At 36.2% G+C, this 25,458-nt stretch overlaps 1 protein-coding gene across 5 annotated transcripts in view; it reads right to left on the bottom strand.

The window, feature by feature from the left end:
- Positions 1 to 25,458, bottom strand: part of LOC106874565 (centriolar satellite-associated tubulin polyglutamylase complex regulator 1) — a 125,349-nt gene that overhangs the window by 34,088 nt on the left and 65,803 nt on the right. For 2 of the 5 annotated variants that reach the window (XM_014922340.3, XM_014922341.3), the window contains exons 6-8: positions 22,141 to 22,336; positions 17,953 to 18,068; positions 1,785 to 1,839 (exon numbers count right to left, since the gene is read on the bottom strand). In XM_014922340.3, coding sequence (XP_014777826.2) covers positions 1,785 to 1,839; positions 17,953 to 18,068; positions 22,141 to 22,336 — 367 coding nt within the window. Of the gene's footprint in view, positions 1 to 1,784; positions 1,840 to 9,887; positions 9,959 to 17,952; positions 18,069 to 22,140; positions 22,337 to 25,458 lie in introns of all 5 variants that reach the window. The other 3 variants (XM_089354136.1, XM_014922342.3, XR_016242331.1) reach the window with 2 other exon arrangements.

Genomic DNA, 25,458 nt, shown 5'->3' with positions numbered 1-25,458 from the left:
AAGAAGTGGTCTTCATATAATGATGCTAAGAAAAATTACTCTGGAATGGCTTTCCAGTTGCCTTCCTTAGGTCCACAAGAGATGAACTCAATACTGCAAGTGGACAGATCACTTGGTCAATTTTTTTCTGTGCTGGGTACCCTACTTAGAACTAGGTGATCTGGGCCATTTCAGAGTTAAATGTCTAGTTTACATACACTGTAATGTTGATTATAGTATAAGAATCTAAAACCTCTTGGCTGGTTATTCACTATTTTATCCTTTCATCCAACCATACTCTTGAAGTTACAAAATGCATCAATAATACAGTGAGGTTAAACCAATGATATTTCTATCTCTTAAAAAAAAGGAACGAGTACCTAAAAAAAAAAATCATAATTTATATAGAAAATTATATAGGTGCAGGAGTGGCTGTGTGGTAAGTAGCTTGCTTACCAACCACATGGTTCTGGGTTCAGTCCCACTGTGTGGCACCTTGGGCAAGTGTCTTCTACTCTAGCCTCGGGCCGACCAAAGCTTTGTGAGTGGATTTGGTAGACGGAAACTGAAAGAAGCCCATCGTATATATGTATATATATATGTGTATATGTTTGTGTGTCTGTGTTTGTCCCCCAACATCGCTTGACAACCGATGCTGGTGTGTTTACGTCCCCGTAACTTAGCGGTTCGGCAAAAGAGACCGATAGAATAAGTACTAGACTTAAAAGAATAACTCCTGGGGTCGATTTGCTCGACTAAAGGCGGTGCTCCAGCATGGCCGCAGTCAAATGACTGAAACAAGTAAAGAGTAAATACTTAAATTTACCTTCACTCTTTAATTGCTCTTATTGATGAGAATAATTCAATTAAATTTTGTGATTTACGACAGTGTATTTTTAGTTTTTTTCCTACACCACATGAAATCTGAAGCTGGTAAAAAAAGACTCTGTTGGACAATTTTTTTTTGTTAATGAGTGACTGCAGATGGTTCTGCCTAAAGAAACCCATTAAACTGAGGCAGACATCAATCTTGTTGGGAATAATAGACTGATACACGGTTCAGTTACATAGGATGTAGTAATATAAAATTCATCTATGCAGTCTATCAATATGTCAGATGATGAACACACACATTAAGCAGTTTGCTGTTCTGCTTGTTTGAAGGTTCTGATTAACAGGATGGACTACAGTTTGTGTATCATGGGCTTTTGATTCCTGAGTATCCATTAAAAGAACTTGGCAACTCAGTATGAATGCTGGTGTAAATTGACATTGTGGTTATATTGTGGTTATGTTTGAATCATATGCTTGCCTGAATCATGTGCATAGGAATATAAAATTAGAATTATGTTGTATTAGTGTTTATAAATGGTTTGGATGTGTATATGTAGAGGTTATATAGATTGGAATATATATTGTGGTCATGGATCACGAACCTTTCAAGATGGTCTTTGGTCTAAAATATCTTATTTCACTGAACTGATATGAACATATGTATGTAGTTTGTCATTATGTCAAATGATTAACATGACCTTTAAAGGAGCTGATGTTTACAGTTTATAAAATGGTGACCTCTTATCTCAGTTTTGATCAAAATATTGTGCCAATGGTATTTAATTATTTATTGCTTTTGATAACAATGTATTTTGTGTGAAATGATTTCTAGAATTCCTACTAAAGAATGGCTAAAGATTTATCCAAATGAATTTTCCCCCCCAAATCTTATGCATTGTAAAATCATACAACATCAGTATATTAACATGTGATACGAGTAGAAACAAACTGTAAAGCCTATAAATACTTACAAGGAATTACATGTATCATTATTTTCAAATACTTTCAATCTGCTTGGCAAGATCCCTGGAAATTGTAAAAAATAAATCAGTGAGGCAAGATATCTAGGAAGACACATTAACATCATGTTAACATTCTTCAGTACAGATAAAGGCAGCTGTTCAGCACCTAGATGACAGCATTTATTCATTCATTATTTTCATGTGTATAAATGAAAATGCTAACATATTCAGGTGCTGTAGTTGTTGCTGCTTAGTGTTACGGTTAGAAGAAAATTTTTGTATGCTCATGTAAACTGTTTAACATTAACCCTTACTGAATGGGAACTGAATATACAAGGTTCCATGCATGAGAGGCAGGAACCAAGTTAATTTGTTTTGGATCAAAAAACATGTTTTAGTAATATTTGTGTAATTAACTTGTAGATGTAAATTTTAATTAATACTAGCAGAAATACCCGGCTTTGCCCGGGTTAAAGAGAATAATGAAATCTAAAAACGCCGTCTAGACTACACAACCCTCAACTGTTAGTAGCTACGATACCATATTTCTACATTAATAACTCTCCAATCCATGCCAGCATGGAACATAGACATTAAGTGGAATGCCAGTCTCTCATCTAGGAGGGCCTTGAAATCAATGTTACCAACTGGGGACTATGTGTGTTGCAGTGATAATAAAAAGACCCAAAGGAGGTCTGCAACGAAATAATTTTACTCAACACTTTGCAAGTGAATCAGTGGAGGCAAAGATGCGTCTCATTTACTTGACAATTTATGCACCACATTGCAGAAATCACAATGTAAGTATATCTGAAAGGGTAGTCTTACACTGTTGTACTGTTGAATTACAAATAATGCTCATCTGTTATGTTCGGGTTAAAATTTCATCAACATTAAAAATATATGAATTTTCATGGGAGTTATGGCCGTTATACATAGAATGTAATTTTCAAATTTCATAAAGATCCGTTCAGTACTTTTGACGTAGTTTTGGATAAGAAAACAAATGACTAATGTGTGTGTTTGTGTGCATGTGTTTGTGTGTGATGGGTGTATATATGTATAGATATCTGTATGCATGTATATATATGTATGTATGTGTACATATTACATGTACATCTATATATATATACATCTACACATATGTATACATAGACATGTATGCATATAGATCTATATCTATATATATATATATATCTATGCATATACGTGTACATATACACATATGTATACATATACATCTCTCTCTCTCTCTCTCTCTCTCTTTCACTCTTTATCTCTCTCTGAAAGTATCTATCATTACAGTATCGAAATGTGATTGTTTCAGTTAGTGGAATAACGTGTACATATACATCTATATGTATACATATACATCTCTCTCTCTCTCTCTCTCTCTCTTTCTCTCTCTCTCTGAAAGTATCTGTCATTACAGTATCGAAATGTGATTGTTTCAGTTAGTAGAATAGTTTCATTTTTAAAGTGAAAGTATTTGACATGAGTGTTTTTGTTTCACTTTTGACACGTAATACTTAAATAGTGGAGGAGATATTATGTTGCGGTGGGCTCGAACTCTGCAAGAAGTTAACATTTTTTTTGACTAAAACACAACTGGAACCCTAAGTAAGGCATGTGTAAAATTTGAATGAAATTGGTTGCGTAGTTCTCGAGTTTTAGGGATTCACACAGACAGACAGACAGACACACATTCTCATTTTTATATATATAGATAACAAATGTATTCAGTCTCTGCAATCAGTACACCAAAATTTAATCAGCACAGTGATGATTAATGATGCTCACATTTTCCTGTTTTTGTTAGAAGGGCAGAGGGCCATCTCCTACACTTTTCAGGGCTTCCAAGACTGGTGAGAAGGAACTGTCCTTAGACCAGGAACCTGACTTAAATGCTTCCAACAAAATGGAACCTGTTAATGGTCTTATCAGGGAAAGAAAACTAATACAAACACCGGAATAGCTTTTAGTTATATTAATATGGTCTTCAGTTGAAAAAAATCCCTAAAAAATTGCCCTGTTATCAAAATTTTATATAGACCTAACATTTTGCTTTTGAATAATGAAAATAAATATAAAAGTAAGAAAAATACAACAGACTGTGTACAGAAGTACAGAAATGGAAATATATATTTTTAAAAATAATTTTCATGAAAATAATAACTCAATTGGTCGTTTCATTTTTTAAAGATATACAAAAACAGATGAAATACACACACGCACACATGAGTGTGTGTGTACAAATAGATGTATATTTATACATATACATATGTATGTATGTATGTATGTATTTTAGCCTACACTTTTGCAACTTACCCAACCACTCAACATCATCATCTTGCTCTCTCTCTCTCTCTTGCATCCGTCCCCTTGATGTTTTACTGAATCAAGAGTAGGAAGGTCAAGAGGTTGTTTGTCTTTGCTTACAACTACAAGGGTGCCTAAAACAATAGATAAAAGCATAGTACAAGCTACCAAGTCATATTGGCATACAAGTGATGGCTAGGCTTTTTTCTCTTTTATCTATAAATTGTCAAAGCATGGAATCATCAACATAAATGGTTGGTACATAAACCAATATGGAATGGACAAAAGAATGAAATGGTCATTTTATATATCACTGAGAAATAATCCTCCATGATTCATAAAATAGCAATGCTGTATATGACATCCTAACCACTGCCAACATAAATATATTACTAGAATTGCTCCCAAGGAAGAGAAAACAGGCACCCAACCCTTGCTTAAATGAGAAGATAACAAAGGCCAGAAAAGATCTGAAGGCCACAACCCTAAAGTATAAATGTAGGTCAACTAGGAAATCTAAAATAAACATTTATTTAGTAAATGTCCACTTGAAGCATACAAACAGATACTAGAAACCGAAATCAAGTCCAAAACTGAAGAACTCAACAACTTCACTTTCATACTGAAAAGAAGCATGCTGCCACATGGGTAGTTTTGAAGAAATTTATTGAAAAGATAGTTTTGGCAGTGATTCACATTGTAGGGGAAAACCACTGGCCACCATCTAGATACCTGGTTTCAGCATTTCAAATTACTTTTGGTAAAACAGAGCAATGGAATACCAAACTTGACAAGAGTCCTTTCTTCAACCATGAATTAGCAAATAGCTTGCTGATTCAGAGAGGTCTATTTATCACAGAAGACATTTGAAAATACTTAAAAAGAAAGTTACAAGACACTGGACCCAGAAAACATTCCAGAAATGTTCCAAGCATCTCTTGGACTTCTGTTAATGAGACCTTTAAAGAAAACAAATGAATGGCCTTTTCAAAGTCTTTAATTATTCCACCTCCATAGAAAGATGGTCTGCACCTACTTTAAAACTACAGAAGATTACACTTTTACCTCTAGCATCAAAAATTTAGAAACCTATGCTCCTTTGTAGAATGTCCTTTGCATTGATACTATTCTATGACAGAACCAAAATAGCTTCTGCAAAAGCAGATGAACACTATCACAACTCCTTGTCCTTAGAAGAATCCTAGAAAAGCTCAGAATCTCCAAGCAAAAGCATCAACTGTACTGTGATTTGTGGATGCATTGACAGATATAAGTATTGATCAGAAAAACGCTTTTTCGTTGAAATTATAAACAAAGGCAGTAACTTGTTTATGCAAAACGGGTAAATTTAACAATTTTTCCACTGACTGAAAAAAATGATGAACAGCCTTAATCGATTTTTGAACCTTATTGGGTTCTCATCAGAGGTATCTACATCACTAAGCCATTGAGTCGATGACATAAAGGGTAAAGGGTAAAGATCCCCTTCAGTCATGAATGACCATGGGATTGCACTCAGAAAATTTCCCTCCAAAGCACAAGTCTGAGCAAGGTTATTTATCGAAGACTAACAGTCACCCATGCATACCAGCCTCCTCTCTCAATATCATCAATGTTATCCAAGGGATAGGTAAAAGCTGATACATCTTGGTATCAGTGACATCACAACTCATTTCTACAGCTGAGTGAACTGGAGCAATGTGAAATAAAGTGTCTTGCTCAAGAACACAACACACAGCCCAGTCCAGGAATCAAACTCACTACCTCATGACTGTGAACCCGATGCTTTAACCACTGAGCTAAGTGCCTTCACAGTCAATGACATAACTTCATATTTATTAATACCTACTGCTTGTCCTGAGAATTGACTCATGATGCCTGCTTTAACCATATGTTTGCTTGATGATTAAAGCTGACCTGGAGTTATTACTATAATAAAGGACACTACATGACCTTGTAGTGCTAGATACAGTGTTTGTAGAGAAAATATGAAATGGTCATAGCTAGAATGATTTTGATCATAGCTCTGCTTGGTCAAGAGAAGAGCTGAGCTTAAACAATAACAACATCTTTCAGTACTTGTAACAGTTGAAGAGAGATTCAACTAGGTTGACTCTGAAACTAGAGTCTCCATTTACAGATGAACCTTTGTATCTTTTCTCGTTTTATTTTTCTATACAGATCTCTTTATTAAGATAATAAAACAGAGCCACTGGCGAAATAAGAACAATTATGAAGTTAACCAAAGAACAAAATAAATGCAAAATACAGAATATAATTTTAAAAAAACATGAAATTATAGTTTTGTTTATTTAGATTTTCTTTTTTTGTAGTGTGTTTATTCTATTTATTTTTATTAAAAGAAAAAATAACACATTTTTTAAAATCATTTTTATTTTTGAAAACTGAGGAAAGATATTTAACACTTCTGTGTTGATGTCAAGTGATAATGGATTATACAGGGGATGTGAGAATTTAAGAAGTGTGTTGGTGGTGGTGGTGGGGGATATGTGGGAAGGGGCTGGGTTAGTGTCCTGCCTGAGGAAATAGGTTCCCCTCCTAGTAACAGATCTGAGGTTTCGTTATCTCTATTGCATTGGGAGTGAGTGTTATATATATGTACGTACACACACACCAATATATATATATATATATATATATATATATATATATATATATACTTACAGACATGTACATACACACACAGATGTTCAGATATATGAAAATGCGTGAAAAGTGCGTGTTGATGTATTCTGTGTGTATTCTGTGTATATGTGTATATGTTGGCATTTGTTTGCATGCATCCGTATATTTGTTGTTCATATATGTATGGTACAAGACGATGTGCTGTGCGTGAGTATATACTGATGTGTATACCCCAATGTGTGCTTATGAATGTATAGGGACAGGTGTGCAAGTGGGTTGCATGCTGATTACTGAGTAAGTTGATGCATGCGAGAGTGTTGTACCTTGAGATATATAAGACTGTATGAATGTAGCTATGGGTATATATGTGTGTGTTTGGGTATGTGTATATGTATGTGTGTTTTGTTGAAAATCTAGTCAAGCAAATAATTTTATATGAATGACTAAACAGAAATTCTATACATTAAAGAATTCTAAAACAAAAAAAGAAAGACAAAAAAGACAAAACTTACAATGAAACCCATAAAACAATAATCCCATATTAACAATTAGCTATTGTTTGTGTGGAAATAGGCATGTATGTGTAGCTATCTGTAACTATCTGTGTATGTAAGTGCATGCATGAGTGATAATGGTGGTGGTAGTGATGGTGGGAGTGATGCCGGTGGTGGTAGTGATGCCGGCTTAGCAAAGGTGTTGATGTTTTGTTGTTTGATTGGTGGAGAATTTCGTCCATTGCCAATCATACAATGAATATTCACCAATGTATAAATTGATGTACAAATACTCTGTGTGTGTTTGGAGAGTGAGAGAGAGAGAGAGAGGCATGGCTGTGTGGTTCAAAATCTTGCTTAGTAACCATTGGGCCTCTAGTTCAATTCCACTGCATGACACCTTGAGCAAGTGTCTTTTACTATACCCTGGGATGACCAATGCCTTGTGAGAGAATTTAGTAGATGGAAACTGTATAGTAGCTCATCATATGTATGTATGTATGTATGTATGTATGTATGTATGCATGCATATATATATATATATATATATATATATATATACATAATACATTTCTAAATCTCTCAGAGAGATTTATGCAGTAGTGATACAATAAAGTAGTTGTTTGCTGTCAACTTAATGTGACAGTCCCATGAAGGGAATAATACTACTGCTATTTAGCCCTAGGAAGCAGCACCACTTCCTGTCAGCCTTGACACATTTCCTGTGTCCTTATGTTTACAAGGGGGAGACAAGCACCTCCACTTAGCTAAGCCGGCATCCAGAGACTAGTTTCTGAGTCATTGCTCATCTTCAGTCTGGAGTTGTGTGGCTTGCTAGTTGGAGATGCCTATCTAGCTCTTGTAAACATATAATTATTCTAGTGAAATACATTCACTGATTTTAAAAATAGAAATAATACATTTCTAAATCTCTCAGAGAGATTTACTGCATAAATCTCTCTGAGAGATTTAGAAATGTATTATTTCTATTTTTAAAATCAGTGAATGTATTTCACTAGAATAATTATATGTTTACAAGAGCTAGATAGGCATCTCCAACTAGCAAGCCACGCAACTCCAGACTGAAGACAACCAATGACTCAGAAACTAGTCTCTGGATGTAGGCTTAGTTGGTTGGAGGTGCTTGTCTCCCCCCTGTAAACATAAGGACACAGGAAATGTGTCAAGGCTGACATGAAGCGGTGCTGCTTCCTAGGGCTAAATAGGACTGTCACATTAAGTTGAGAGCATATGACTACTTTATATATATATATATATATATTCTTTTATTCTTTATTCTTTTACTTGTTTCAGTCATTAGACTGTGGCCATAATGTATGTGTGTGTGTGTATGTGTGTGTGTGTGTGTGTGTGTGTGTGTGTGTGTGTGTGTGTGTGTGTGTGTGTGTGTGTGTCTTAGAGTTTGTTTGTCCCAAACTTACCGCTTAACAACTGATGTTAGTTTACATCCCCATAACTTAGCAGTTTGGTAAAAGTGACTGACAGAATAAGTACCAGACTTAAAAAAAAAAATAAGTACTGGAATTAACTGGTTTGACTACAAACCCTTCAAGGTGGTGCCCCAGCATGGCCCCAGTCCAATGACTGAAACAAGTAAAAGATATAAAGTACACACACTATGAAATTCCACGTACCATTCCATTGTAAGATAAGACCAACCAGTTACCTAGACAGCATTAAAAATATCTAAAAGACTTGCTAATTCTAAGGAAGATATACAAAGTTCATTCACAAAAATAAAAGTAAAACCTTTGAACAGAACAGCAATGGAAATACAATAATCTTCCATTAAAATAAAATCTATTTGCAGTATTTGTTTCTACTGTAAAGTTGCAAGCTGGCAGAATTGTTAGAATTCTGGGTGAAATGCTAAGTGGAATATCGTCTGTCTTCATGTTCTGGGTTCAAATTCTACTGAGGTTGATTTTGCTTTTCATCCCTTCGGGGTTGATAAAGTAAGTATAAATTGCTGGCCTTGTGCCAAAATCTGAAATCACTATTTCTTTCTACTGCAAAGTGGCAAGCTGGCACAACTGTTAGCATGCTGGGTAAAATGCTTAGCGACATTTTGTCTAGCTTCACATTTTGCGTTCAAATTCCACCGAGGTTGATTTTGCCTTTCATCCCTTCAGGGTCAGTACCAGTTGAATACTGGGGTCGATGTAACTGACTTACCCTTCCCCTGAAAAATTGCTGACCCTGTGTCAAAATTTGAACTCATTATTTCTTTCTACTGTAGGTACAAGGCTTGAAATTTTAGGGGAGTTGGCTAGTTGATTATATGGAAACCCATTGCTTAACTGGTACCTATTTTATCAACCCTGAAAGGATGAAAGGCAAAGTTGACCTCAGTGGAATCTGAACTGAGAATGTAAAGTCAGAAGAAACGTTGCTAGGCATTTTGTCTGGCGTGCTAATGATTTTACCAGTTTGCCACCTTAAAATCTATTAGTTATATTAATAATGACATCAGTACATAAGTCAGACTGAATAAATTTGAAACTAACAGAATGACAGCAGGAACTAAATCAAGAGATTATTCATAAACTCCAGAAATATAATATCCTGAACTGAAGGAAACCAGAACTAGTGAGTCCCACTTGATTTTTGGTATAACATACTATTACCTTACCTGGAAACAGGTAAGGAATGGTGGCAGGAAGGGCATCTGGCCACAGGAAAATTTGCTTCAACAGATTCCATCTGACCCATGCAAGGATAGAAAAGTAGATATTAAATGATAGTGATGAAGATGATGATGATGATGATGAAGATGATACTACTACTACTGTATTTTATAATGTTTTGAGGTCAGAACATCGTACAGTCTTTATAAATAATCAACCGGCAGAGCTAACTTATACAACCTTGATGACAACATATCAACGAGATATTTCAATGACTCTCAGACAAGCTGGAGACCCACAAGATCACTATGAAACATAAATAGTGGCTTTATTAGTTTCATAACTGTAGCATTGTCTGTCTGCAGTTTGTTGTAATAATATTGTGATAAGGGTGTAATTTTGTAAAGTGGTATCTGATTAAAACATCTCTAATTTTAATGGCTTGCAATTTTTTTTTATACAAATTTTTTCCTTTATGTTGTGACCAGATATTTACTAAGACAAATAAATATCATTAAAAATATCTCTTTTTTTTTCTACATTATGGTTTAATTTTGACAATCTAATTTTATGTTACTGAAATGCAAATTCACATATTTTTCTTAGATGTTCTTGTAGTTAATTACCATATGCTCACTATGGTTAAAACAATCATCAGTCTAGAACGTAAAAATATTTGGAATATATGTGTATTTTATAACTAAAACTTACATGAATCAGCAGTTAAAAAAGAAAGGAAAGCTACTTTATTGAATAAATAATATTGCACACATGTATTTCTTATTCATATAAAACTTTTGTAACAAAATGAATATGAAATAATAAAAAAAATGTTTGTGTAAATTTTGTTCATGTCTTCCAGCTTTCAGACATCTGAAGCATATTGTCTGCGATGGCCACTCCTGATGAAGGACGATCTCAGGATATTGGACCTTTCAGATGAGATGACAACAGAAGAGATTCCTGGTATTTTGCTGTATTCAAGAAGAAAAGCATTCATACCAGCACTCATGTGCCATGTAAAAGTACCCACCACACTCTGTAAAGTGGTTGGCATTTAGAAGAACATCCAGCCATAGAAACCATGCCAAATCAGACTGGAGCCTGGTGCAGCTCTCTGGCTTGCCAGCTCTGTTCAAACTATCCAACCCATGCCAACACAGAAAAATGGCTGTTAAATGATGATGATTATGATGATGATGATGATGATATATATATATATATATATATATATATATATCACTGTTCCATTATTAGTAAGATCAACTCCATCCTATGAGAGATAAATATCGTTTAATATATACAGAATTTTAAAATGCAGTTTCTAGTAGTTTTATATTGTGGAAATACAATAATTCAGCAGATTTATATATCTTACCTTCTGTCTCCAAGCAATCCTTAAGACCAACCATGTTGTATATTTGAGCCTCAAGTATTGTTTGGAGATACAAGGTATGATATATATACATCTGCCAAATTATTGTGTTTCCACAACATGAAACTTAGTAACTCATATTTAAATTCAGTGTGTATGTAAGTATATAGATGAGTGGATGGATGGATGGATGGATGGATGGATCAATGTCAGGACTGTAAACACTGTAATGTGGTTGGCATTAGCAAAGTCATTTAGCTGTAGAATCTATGCCAACACCAACACTGGGCCCAACATAGCTGTGGATTGTTGGACTCTGTCAAACCATCTAAATCAGGCCATCATAGAAAAAAGACATTAAATGATGATAATAAGGATGAGGAGTGACCACTGCACATAATAAACTTCAAATGCTTGTGAGCTGCAAAGACATGAACAAAATTTACACACACATTTTTTTCATTATTACATGCATACATATATGCATGTACACATGCATGCATGTATATATTTATGTATGTATTGACAAAAAAGTTACAGAAGTGATTCAAGGGCTGAATGTTTTATGCATATCATGCATAAAACTCTTGACCCTTAAGTCACTTTAGTATCTTTTCTTTCAATTAAAAAAGATATGTATCAACTCATGTATTGAATTATATTTTTCCTGTTTGTTCCATTAAATACACACACACACTCGCACACGCATGCACGCGCGTGTGCACACACACACTTTCAAAGCATTGGTTTCATTAGCTCCCACCCAACTTCAATTTTTACTCCAAATCTTTCTAAATACTTTCCATCAATGTTTCTTTAATGTCATTTGATGTCTGACTGTATCCTTCAGCAAATCTTTTCACAATTATTCATGTGAACTGAAGCATGATGATGTGATGTAAATGCCAGTTCTTGATACTAGAACCTAATGAAAACTTAGCATTGAATGAAAATGTTTCACAAGTCATTTTTTTCTACAAGAAAGTGAATTTTTCTTTGCCTTAAATCTAATGTCATTGTATTCTGGCAATGTAGGTGCTTCTATCCAGGTCAACTTTGACCAAACAAACCTACAGACAAAGGCTTTCCTACTGTAGCCAACTCATTATTTTGATTTGGTGGAGATTTGGCAAGTGACATGATTTGCATAGAGGTTCCCTTGTTGGCTGATTTGTGTGACTATCTTTTGTTGTTTTGTTTGGTTTAGTTATTGGACTATGGTCAAATTGATCTGAACCATTAAGATACAAGGAAATAAACAAACTCCATTCGTCTAGCAGTGGTAGAGGACAAGCGCAAACACACACACACACGTATGCATGTGTGTGTGTGTGTATATATATATATATATATTCTTTTATTCTTGAATTCTTTTACTTGTCTCAGTCATTTGACTGAGGCCAAGCTGGAGCATCGCCGTGAAGGGTTTTAGCCAAACAAATTGACCCTAGGACTTTTTTTAAGCCTAGTACTTATCCTATTAGTCTCTTTTGCTGACCCACTGTTATGGGGATGTAAACACACCAACACCGGTTGTCATGTGGTGATGAGGGGACAAACACAGACACAAAGACACACACAGATATAGATATACATACATACATACATATATATATATATATATATATATATATATATATATAGATAGATAGATATTCAACAAGCTACATACATATGCATAAATATGCATACATACATACATACATACATACATACATACACACAGACACACACACACATACATACATATGCTGGACTTCAACAGTTTCCATCAAACAAATTCACTTGCAAGGCATTAGTTAACCTGGTGCTACAGCTGAAAGCCACTTGCTGAAGATGCCTCACAGTGGAACTGAACCTGAAACTACAGGGTTGCAAAACAAGCTTTTTTAACCACACAGCCATGCCACAGCTTATAGCCACACCAGTGCTTGTTTTTGAGAAATTTCTCATTGAAATAATCTTCTGCTAATCAATTATTTATGGTGATAGCACTAATTGATGAACGACTTAGGTATCAATACCAGTTATAAGTACTCTTCTTTAAAGGATACTTTTACTTTAGATGAGAAAAACTGAATTTCTTAATGGAATTGTAACCCTTACAAGGCAATCAGGTGGATCTAATGGCTCACAATTTTTTCATCCTAGAAGAGAAATATTCACCTGAATGTGTTCAAACTATCAATTTGCGTGAAAACCAATTTCATACAAATGTTTTGGTGCTATGTTAAAAAAGATACACTATATATATTTCTCAACAATCTACACATACTGGTAATAGATTTCAGAAAAGTATTTTCAGACATACCCATGCATCACAATTTACAACTCAATGTTTTTTATCACATTTCAAAAATATGCAGCTTTCTTATATTATATAGACTTGTTCTCCTGTTCTTTTCATTTTTAGAAAATGAATATTTTCACCAAAATAGCAGATTATTATAGGTTTTAAACTAAGTGTTTAATCTTTGTTCTACTATATTCACTATTTTCCCTTTATATGTATGCATGTACATATGCATGCACACACACACACACACACACACATAATGCATACATGTTTATATGATGTAAAGTGGTTGACATTAGGGAGGGCAGCCAACCATAAAAACCATGCCAAAGCAGATGCTGGAAATTGGTGCAGTCCCTCTGGTTTACCACCTCCAGTCAAATCAGCCAACCCATGATGGCATGGAAGACAGATGTTAAAAAAAAGAGATGTATATTAAATATATATGTATATATATATATATATATATATATATATATATATATATATATATATATATATATATATATTTAATATACATCTCTTTTTTTTAACATCTGTCTTCCATATATATATATATATATATATATATACATACTAGATACCCAGCGTTGCTCGGGATTAAAATGGCATAGTTTGTATATAATATATTACAGTTATTTTGAAACAGGTGATATGGGAAAGTGCAGCATTGACAACAAAACATTTGTGGAGTAAATGCTGGGCTAATTCGACTAAGCAACAAGCTATGCATCCATTTGGAGTATTTCAGGCCCTAACCTGCCATGGAAAATTGGGGGTGGGGGTTATGTGATTTTTGAATGCACTGAAAAGCTGTCAGTGGATATACTCTCTTTTGCAGTAGTCGGCGCTGTGTCTAACATGACCCATCATCTGAAATTTTGACACCTCCTTCAGGTTTGTTGTCCTACATCACTCATAAAGTAAATTTGGAGGAACTGTGGTTGTTCATTTGTGGGTAACAGAGAACCAATGAGGTGATAGACTTGCCCCTGAACTTTGAAGTCAGCATAAATTCATGTTTAACTATCTTCTTAGATGCAGTACACGATGTCATTTGAAATGCAGATTTGTATTGTTTGATATTGTTTAGAAAATCCTTTGACTGGATGGAAGTGCCTTCTAGAAGATCCATAAGGCTCAGAATGAGCTGGTAGTGTTGGCAATGTTACCTGACAACCTGAGCACCACATACCATTTGTTTCATTTGAAAATTTTAAACCTCTACAGAAATGACAATTTGTGTTTAGCATACTAATTCGGACAGAGTTATCATTTTTATAAGAATGGGATGGATCATATCTGAAAACAGCTTCAGAACGAATTTGTACATAGTCTGTTTCTGAGAGCTATTCTATTGGACCTCTGTCTAATCATTAAAACATTGATTTAATGATCTAGTATTAAGTGCTGCATCATGCATTTACTGATCTTGGGAAAGTCTCATCTCCCTTCTTTCTTGAGACTCCATCTGATGTGCTGCAGCATGCCTTTGCTGATTTTGAGAAAATCTCATCTCGCTTATCTCTTCAGACTCTCACCTTCAGTTTTCTACAATCCTCCTTGCTTTATACTTGTTTCTGAAGAGATTATGTCTTTTCTTTGGTGGCATATTCTTTGGTGGCATAGAAAGAAATTATACATTAATCCCTAGTTTGTAAGCATCATCATCATCATCCTTATTATTATCATTTATGTTTGTTTTCCATGTTGGCATGGGTTGGATATGTCATTCCAGTCTTGTAGTATTCATTTAGAGTTACAACCTTCCATGTGTGTGTGTGTGTGTGTGTGTGTATACATATATATTATACTGTGCTTGAGAAGACCTAGGTACTAGTGTCACACAAATGGTACCTGTGCTGGTGGCACATAAAAGCACCCATTACAATTTGTGCGTTAACGTAACACTGGCATGGGTGCTTTTTAAGTGGCATCCACACCTGAAAGAACAAGCCTGCATATATGGAACACAGAGATTTTATTTAGCTTGATGTGTCTTATCAAGTACAGCAAATCACCACGTCTTCCAGTCCCTTGTCATTTCCTCAGTGAGTCCCAGTGTCTGAAGACCCCTTCTCACCACTTCATCCCACATCTTCCTGGGTCTACCCCCTTGCACAGAAACCCTTCACAATTAGAGCTCAGTACTTCTTTATGCAGTTGTCATCATCCATATCACATGACTAAACCAGTGCAACATATATATATATACCTACATACATATATAAAATATCAATATAAATAAGGATAAGATTGTTATTTCAAATAGCGATCAAATCTAGTGGCAGCATAGGAAGAAAAAAGCATTCATAGGTTATAATAATTATCAAAATTATAAATAAGGGTAGCTAAGAGATATACCATCATGCTTGAAATAGCAGTCAGAACCTGACTCTAAAACCACATCAAGTATTTAATACAGCACAAGGTGAATAGACAAAAGACAAATAAACTAAAAAAAAATGGATATTATTTATTATTTTACACACACACACACACACACATACATGTGTATATATTTAGTATACTTTGAGTGTAAATCTTGTATGTGCATTCAAGAGTTCTTATGTCATTATTTGGCTACCACATTTGGTTATATATGCATGCATAAAACTATGTATCGGTTATAGTTCTGATTAGATTATTTAAATACATTACAGTACAACAGCAATTTAACAAGTAACATTTTGTTTCTGTGCAAAAGCATGACATCATCACAAAAAGTCTCTTGTCATTACACACACACACAGACACAGACACAGACACACACACACATACACACACACACACTCATAGAGAAAATGATATGTTAATACTGTCAGCAATAAATCAAATACCAACAGACAAGATAGGAAGAATTTGATAACTAATACACACACACACACACACACACACACATATACACATACACACGTGCATGCGCACACAAATACACACACATATGTATGTATGTATCAGATATTACAGTGGTATATGAAGTTGAAAGAAAGCAGTGAAATAATAGAAAAATTTGAAAAAATACACAGAAAAAACAAACAAGAAAGCAACAAAAAAATTGCTTTTAGGAAATTTGAACAATTTATATTTTATTCTGAATATCAATCGAATTGATAATGAAGAGAGAGAATTATGATGAAAATAATGATGATTGATAATGGTTTCCAACTTATGCACAAGAGCAGCAGTTTTTGAGGAAAGGAGGACCAGTTAATTAGATTGACTCCAGTATTTACTTAAGTCCTTCACTCCCTCTGGAGCATAGACCGTTGATGGATTTTTCTCAACGTTTCCTAACTCTAGGCTATCTTTTCTGCTTCTCTCCAGTTATTCGGCTGTCCATCATAAGTTGACATTGATTGCTCTTATTCAGTAAGCAACTCTGGGAGTCTCACATGTGGATTACAAGTCGTGCTCTTGATCTGCAGCAGTTATGACATTTGCTGCAGGTGAAGCTACTTGACATAATGGAGGAGTGGCAACTCTCATCTGCTCTTTCATATCCTCAAAGGCTGGAATTATGAGCTTCAATGATCAATAGCTGGGTCCCTGATTTCTCACCTCTGTCTCAGTATCTCAAGGGCATCCTCTCTTCTGCCTCCCTTTTGGGATTTGTTCTTGCATTTTCTTGAGAAGAAGCCTTCATCTCCCAGATGTTGGTTTTGAATTGTTACCAATGCTTTAGTGACTTTGCTTTTTTTTCTCTAGGTAGGGGTGTTGACCCTGCACAAATCCATTTTTGCTTCTGGAAAGATGTGATCCATATTAGTCTGGCGTCTATCCTTTGATCTTTCCATTTGGGAGGCCCTACTAGGAGCTTGCACTATACATTTTTGATTCAAAGGTCAAGCCTTGTCACACATAGTAATTCATGCTGATTCTGCAAGTGAATTACACTGAGAACAAGCACATAGTTCAGTGGTTGGAGCGTCAGGCTCACAATCATGAGGTAGCCTGTTCGATTCCCGGATCAGACTGTGTGTCGTGTTCTTGAATAAAGACACTTTATTTCATGTTGCTCCAGTTCACTCAGCTGTAGAAATGAGTTGCAATGTCACTGGTGCCAAGCTGTATTGGCCTTTGTCTTCCCTTTGGATAACATCATTGGCATTGAGAGGGGAGGCTGGTATGCATAGGCAACTGCTGGTCTTTCATAAACTACCTTGCCCAGACTTGTGCCTCAGAGGGAAACTTTCTAGGAGCAATACCATGGTCATTCATGACCAAAGGAGATCTTTATTGCTAACACATGTCTGTGGAGTGCTCAGCCACTTTTATGCTAGCTCAAGGAACAGGTCATTCACTGGTGAAAGTATCAGAGATTCATTTTCTTTTACTGTTTCTGCAATTCCACTACTCATATAATGGCTTAATAATAAAATGAAAATAAATCACATACCTAATGAGTTGTTTACTGTTTCACTCTTTGCCAATATCATTAGAAATTCATAAAAGGACACTCGAACAGTTGCCATTGGTGTTAAAATATCTTGGAGGACATCAGGTGCAGGAGAGCTGAAAACAAATTATTAACAAATTATTTTATTAAAAATGTCAAATGTATAATCTTTTATTATTTTACTAGTTTCATTATTTGGTTTGTGGCCATCCCTGAGACATCACCTTCAAGAGGAGACAACAAGACAGCCTCTAACTGATCGCATGCAAATGGTTACAGGCAGTTTTCTGGCTATCATGATCTCATGATAATGAGTGCAGCACCCCAAACCACTAAGCCATGTGCCTTGTGTGTGTGTATACATACACATAGACACACATACATATATTTGTATATGTGTGCATGTGTGTGTATGTGTATGCATGTCGAGACATCACATTACGATTGAAAATCATCATCATTGTCATATAAATGAGGCTGTTCATTTCTAGTTTTTCATAAAAAGATGTATCATGCTATGGGTAGATATATTACCTCACTTGGAAACAAGTGGCGGGGGGTGGGTGGGGGTGACTAGAAGGGTATCTGACTGTAGAAAAGCTGCCTCAGCATAATTCCATTTGACCCATGTCAGCATGAAAAAGAAAATGTTAAATGATAATGATGATGATGATGAAAGGCAAAGGTAATCTGGCTAGGACTTGAAGTCAGAACATAAAGTAAGTGCATGACTAAATATCTAAATGTATAATCTCTGATGCTCTACCGACTCAGCTAACTGTAGTTCTAGTGAATATTTACACTGTTTTAAGAAGACTAGCGGCAGTACCTGACCATATCCAAGTTATTGGTACCTAACATAGTCTGTTATCGCTCTTTTCTTTTTTACTTGTTTCAGTCATTTGACTGCAGCCATGCTGGGGCACCACTTTGGAGAATTGACAGTCAAATGAATTGAATTCAGTACTTACTATTTTCTTTAAAGCCTGGTACTTATTTTATCAGTCTCTTATGCTAAACTGGTAAGTGTTGGGGACATAAATATACCAACACCAGTTGTTAGGCAATGGTGGGGGACACACAAACACACACGTGCAGGATTCTTTCAGTTTCCATTTATCAAATCCTCTCACAAGTCATTGGTCGGTCTGAGACTATAACAGAAGCAAGTTTCCTACCACACAGTCCCAATACATCAAATACAGCTACATGGATTCACTATATTTTAAATAAATTGCTTTAAGAAGTTGTTACCAATATTCTGTAGGCTTAGGAATGTTGATTTATTTATAATTATTGTATCCAAGTTTCATAGAAATGTCACAGTTGTCATCACTGCTACCACTCCTATTGTTGTTTTAATGTCCACTTTTCCATGCTTGCATGGGTTAGAAGGAATTCACTGAGGCAGATTTTCTATGGATAGATGCCTTCCTTGTTAACAGCCATTATTTGTTTCTAAGTAATCTTTTATCATTTACTTGTTTCAGTTATTAGACTATGGCCATGCTGGGGCACCGTCTTGTAGAACTTTCAGTCAAATAAATCAACCCCAGTGCTTATTTGCTTTTTTAAGCTTGGCACTTAATTCATCAGTCTCTCTTTGCTGAACTGCTAAGTTATGGGGATGTAAACAAACCAACACTGGTTGTCAAACAGTGGCAGGGGACAAACATAGACACAAAGACATACTTATACACACACACATACAGATAAAGATATGATAGGTTTCTTTCCAGTTTGCATCTTCCAAATCCACTCACAAGGCTTTGGTCAGCCCGAGGCTATAGTAGAAGCCACTTGCCCAAGGTACTATGCAGTGGGACTGAACCTGGAACTGTGTGGTTGGGAAGCAAGCTTCTTATCACACAGCCACAGTAATATTTCCCTATGACTAAAGTAACAAGCTGGCAGAAATGTTAGCACACTGGGCACAATGCTTAGCAGTATTTCATCTGTCTTTACATTCTGAGTTCAAAATCCGCCAAGGTTGACTTTGCTTTTTATCTTTTCAGGGTCAATAAATTAAGTACCGGTTGCATACTGGGGTTGATCTAATCAACTAGTCCCCCTCCCCAAAAATTTCAGTCCTTGTACCTAGAGTAAAAAAGAATATTTCCCTATGACTGGACATGGTTTTGCAGAAGATTGGCAATGAGGAACACCATTTGCATGGTGACAATTGTTCACAACTATAACACAATCTCAAGACAAGAAGATACAAACACACACACACACACATGATGGTCTTCTTTCAGTCTCCATCTACCAAACCCACTCACAAGGATTGGGTTGGCCTGGGGCAGACACTTTACTTGATTACGGTGCTATATGGAAACAAATTTTTTAACCACACAGCATGCTTAGATTTGAAAATGTTTGCAGAAAAAAAAAGGAAGTAAAAACTTTTAAAATTTAGCCGACAAATATAAAACCTAGAATAAAATTTTACTTTTACGTATTTGTTTTTATATTCTTGAAACATACACTTTTTTTTTTCCATGATACTGTACTAATTTACTGTAAATTACTAATTTACTCATAATTACTCTAAATGAATTATTTTTCTAATCAGTAAGCATCTTGAGAGAAAAGTTAGGCATAAGAAGCATCAGATGTGGTGTGCAAGAGAGATGACTGCTCTGGTATGGTCATGTGATGTGTATGGACAAGGACAGCTGAGTAAAGAAGTGCTGATCTTTAACTGTGGAGGGAACTTGTGGTAGAGGTAGATCCAGGAACACATGGGACAAGGTGTTGAAGCATGATCTTCGAACTTTGGGGCTTTACAAAGGCAATGACTAGTGACCGAGACCTTTGGCAATATGCTGTGCTTGAGAAGGCCCGTCAAGTCAAGTGAAATCATAGTTGTAGCTGATGCTGGTGTCACATAACTGGCACTCATGCTGGTGGCACGTAAAAGGCACCTTTCGGGCATGGGGCCTCATGGAGGCAAAGAAGCTGAGCTCGTTTTGAGTGTTGGGTCACACAAATGCAATGATTAAGACCTTTGGTATAAGGTCATATTTGAGAAGATACCAGTGTCATGCAAATGGCACCCATGCCAGTGGCACGTAAAAGCACCCATTACACTCTTGGAATGTTTGGTGTTAGGAAGGGCATCCAGCTGTAGAAACCATGCCAAATCAGACTGGAGCCTGGTGCAGCTTCCAGCTTGCTAGCCCCAGTCAGACCGTCCAACCCATGCCAGCATGGACAACAGACGTTAAATGATGATGATGATGATTGATGATAATGATATTTACCACTTTTTCATTATTTCTGTTAAAGTAGAATCTAAATTAGGTATGGGAAACTGCTTTTTGAGAAGTGGGCTACACTACTAAAAAAATTTCAAGATAATTTTTCATTTACATTATTTACATTTGACGGATATTTGTCCTCATCTTGTTTGTTGTTAACACAATGTTTCAGCCTTCATCAGGTGTCTTGAGGAGATTTCAAACTTGGGTTCTCATTCCTAAAGTACTTATCGATGTTGTTGCTGTTATTATTATCATTATTATTCAGGTCACTGCCTGGAATCGAACTCGGAATCTTGGGGTTAGTAGCCTGTGCTCTTAATCACTACGCCATATGCCCATGGGTGTAGTGGTTAAGAGCGTGGGCTACTAACCCTAAGATTCCGAGTTCGATTCCAGGAAGTGACCTGAATAATAATAATAATAATAATAATGATGATAATAATAATAATAATAATAATAATAATAACAACAACATCGAAAAATACCTTAGGAATGAGGACCCAGGTTCGAAATTTCTCCAACACACCTGATGAAGGCTGGAGGGTATATCAACCGAAACGCTGTGTTAACAACAAACAAAATGAGAACAAATATCCATCAAATGTAAATAATGTACATAATTCCTAATCTCTTAAATATAGAACTGAATTTTTTCATTTGGTATGCCATTCAGAAAGTCTGACAGGTTGCAGTTTGCCCATGACAGTTTAGATGATAGGAGATTTGGTTACTAGCAAAAGGGTTATAAGCAGTACTTGTCACTGGCTCTACATCACACCACTGCCACAGCTACCAGTGCCATCACCACTATTGATACTTCCACTACCATTACCATCATCAATACTACTACTTTTACTACTACTATTACCACTACTACTACTACTACTGCTGCTGCTGCTACTATTACTAATACTGTTGTTACCTTATTTTACTGGTCTTGCAAAGATGACCAACCGCTCGCAGTAAGCTTGCTGTCTCAACGCCATCTGCTGGTGGTGCATTATTGGCTGGAGTTGACTGGACATTGGCTAAATCGGAGGTGGGAACCACAACCGGGTCACGTGGACTACGTTGGCTGCAAAGCACGGAATAAATCTCTCGACATTTTTCGATGAATTCTAAGAAAAAAAAGAAAAGAAAAAGAAAACAAATAATAAACAAATAAACAGTGTAAAGGTAGCACATCTGTTATTTTCACAGAAGGTGTGTGTTCTAATCCCATGAGCAGCCATCCACTTTTTCTTTAGGTGTAGGTGTGGCTGTGTAGTTAAGAAGCTTGCTTCCTAACCATGTGTCTTGGGTTCAGTCCCAACTGCATGGCACCTTGGGCAAGTGTCTTCTACTGTAGCCCTAGACTATGTGTCTTTGTTTGTCCCCCACCACTACTTGACAACCAATAACTTAGCAGTTTGGCAAAAGAGAATGATAGAATAGGTACAAGGCTTAAACAAACATAAGTACTAGAATTGATTCCTTCAACTAAAAATTCTTGAAGGTGGTACTCCAGCATGGTTGCAGTCTAATGATTGAAACTTGTAAAAGATAATAAATAAAATATATATCATCATCATCATCATCATCATCATCGTTTAACGTCCACTTTCCATGCTAGCATGGGTTGGACGATTTGACTGAGGACTGGTGAAACCGGATGGCAATACCAGGCTCCAGTCTGATTTGGCAGAGTTTCTACAGCTGGATGCCCTTCCTAACGCCAACCACTCAGAGAGTGTAGTGGGTGCTTTTACGTGTCACCCGCACGAATGTCACCCGCACGAATATATATATATATATATATATATATATATATATATATATATATACACATATATGTATGATTATTTGGTTTGTTTATATCCCTGCAACTTAGTGGTTCAGCAAAGGAGATGAATAGAATAAGCATCAGACTTTAAAATTATAAGTACCAGTAGCTGTAGGTTATATTACATTATTTAGTATGGCAACCTGAACATTTTTCATTAAATTTACTGTCCACTTTGTTATTATATGTCTTAGCATTTTTGATAGATCATAGCTCCTGGGGTGAAGCAATGCATCATGGACCCTAGATTTGAGGAACCCTTGGGTAATTATCTCATTTGCTCATATCTTAATCGTTTGGTGTTTAAACTGGCCATCATCATCATCATCATCATCATCATCATTATCATTGTTTAACGTCCGCTTTCCATGCTAGCATGGGTTGGACGATTGACTGAGGACTGGTGATCCAGATGGCTACACCGGGGTCCAATCTGATTTGGCAGAGTTTCTACAGCTGGATGCCCTTCGTAACGCCAACCACTCCGAGAGTGTAGTGGGTGCTTTTACGTGCCACCGGCACAAAGGCCAGTCAGGAGGTACTGGCAACGGCCATGCTCGAAATGGTGTATTTTACGTGCCACTTGCACAGGAGCCAGTCCAGCCCAAATATTCTACCTGTTTTATGTTCAAACTGGCCAGATCTGGCCTCACACCTACCCTATGATATCATTCTAAAAATGAACAATCACATTATTGAAATCTCAAAGCAATGAGATAATGTATGCTTAATTCAAAACAATATGAATAAATAAGCATTACATTTGACAGAGTAATCAGAATGTTAAAGATTTAAAACAGCATTGGTCATTTGAAGGGAAGGTGGACATAATTTGGTTGACTATTAGAGGTCTTGATTTTTGAGAATATCTGACAAAGGTTATATCATCTGAATGGCAACAACAACAATGGTGCAAGAATAAGAACAATAACAACAATAATACAAATCAATGTGTTTCTAAGTTGTCAATCATGATTATCATCATCATTTAATGTCTGTTTTCCATGCTAGCATGGGTTGGATGGCTTGACAGGAACTGCACCAGGATCCATTGTCTGTTTTAGCTTGGTTTTCATGGCTGGATGCCCTTCCTAAAGCCAACTACTTTACTAGGTACCAGCACCAATGCTTTTTACTTGGTGCCAACACCAGTGCTTTCTTACATAACACCAGCACCAGTGCGTGTTATGTGGCATCAGTACCAGAGCTTCTTTTTATGTGGCACCAGCACCAGTGCTTGTTACATGCTCACACTAAAGTTTTTATGTGGTTTTAAGATCTCAATTCTGTTGCTTTTTGAAATAACACCCTACTTCATCATCATCATCGTAATAACACTTCCTTTCCCATGCTTGCATGGATCAGACAGAGCTTATTGAAGCAGATATTTTAATAACTGACACCCTTCCTGTCACCAACTCCTACCTGTTTCTATGTAAGGTAATATTTCCCCATGACCAGACATGCTCTCATAGTATATTGAAAATGAATGACAAAGCTTGTATGACAATGACACACACATTTACAACTATACAATGTCAAGACAAGGAGGATCAAGCACACATATACATCGCCCCCACATACAGGGTGCAATAGCTAAATTGTTGCCATTTTATATTTTTTATTTTGCACATGCGCATTGTTTGTTTTTTATTTTATTGACTACACAGTATAGTAGTGTCAGTTGGGTACTGTCTGAGAAAAGCAGCACCATGATGCAATTCACTCTGCCAGAAACTTGGAATTGACATGCTGTACTGCTTGGCATTTGCACTGGAAGCTCCAATACGAACATTTCAGAGTATCTGGATGTCAATCTGAGGACAGTGCAATCTGAGGACATGTATCGAGAGTGATAAAAATCAAACATCCAGTCAACATCATGGTGTTTGGAGTGATCACTAGTGATGGCAACATTATGCCTCCATTCATCTTCCCACATGGCCTCAGACTCAGCATGGAGGCCTACATCAAGTACCTGGAGGCGGTAGTGGTGCCCTGGGTCAAGAGGGTGGTTGCTGGAAGACCTTATGTCTGGCACACAAGCAGGAGAACCCAGTCATGGCTGTCAGATAATTTCTGTGATCACATCACCTCTAAAATCTGGCCACCTAACTCCCCAAACCACAATCCCCTTGATTATTATGTGTGGGGTGAACTTGAGTGAGAGACCAACAGAACTCCTTCAAACACCAAAGATGAACTGAAGGCAATGATTATGGCAGCATTCACCAACTTAAACAAGGAGACTGTCCAAAAGAGTTACAGGAGATTCCAAAGTCGTCTGGAGGCCATGGTTGAAGCCAATGGTGATTTTATTGAATAAATTTACTCTTTAGTATTTCAAAATATTTTAATGTAATTTTGGTAAATATATCTGTTAAAATGAGATGTCAGTGTTATTTTCATTTTTGTGTA

Source organism: Octopus bimaculoides, chromosome 6 (genome assembly GCF_046866305.1).
Source record: "Octopus bimaculoides isolate indiv1 chromosome 6, ASM4686630v1, whole genome shotgun sequence".
NCBI lineage: Eukaryota > Metazoa > Mollusca > Cephalopoda > Octopoda > Octopodidae > Octopus > Octopus bimaculoides.
The sequence above is the reverse complement of the archived record's forward strand: the minus strand, read 5'-3'. Positions and strand labels throughout refer to the sequence as shown.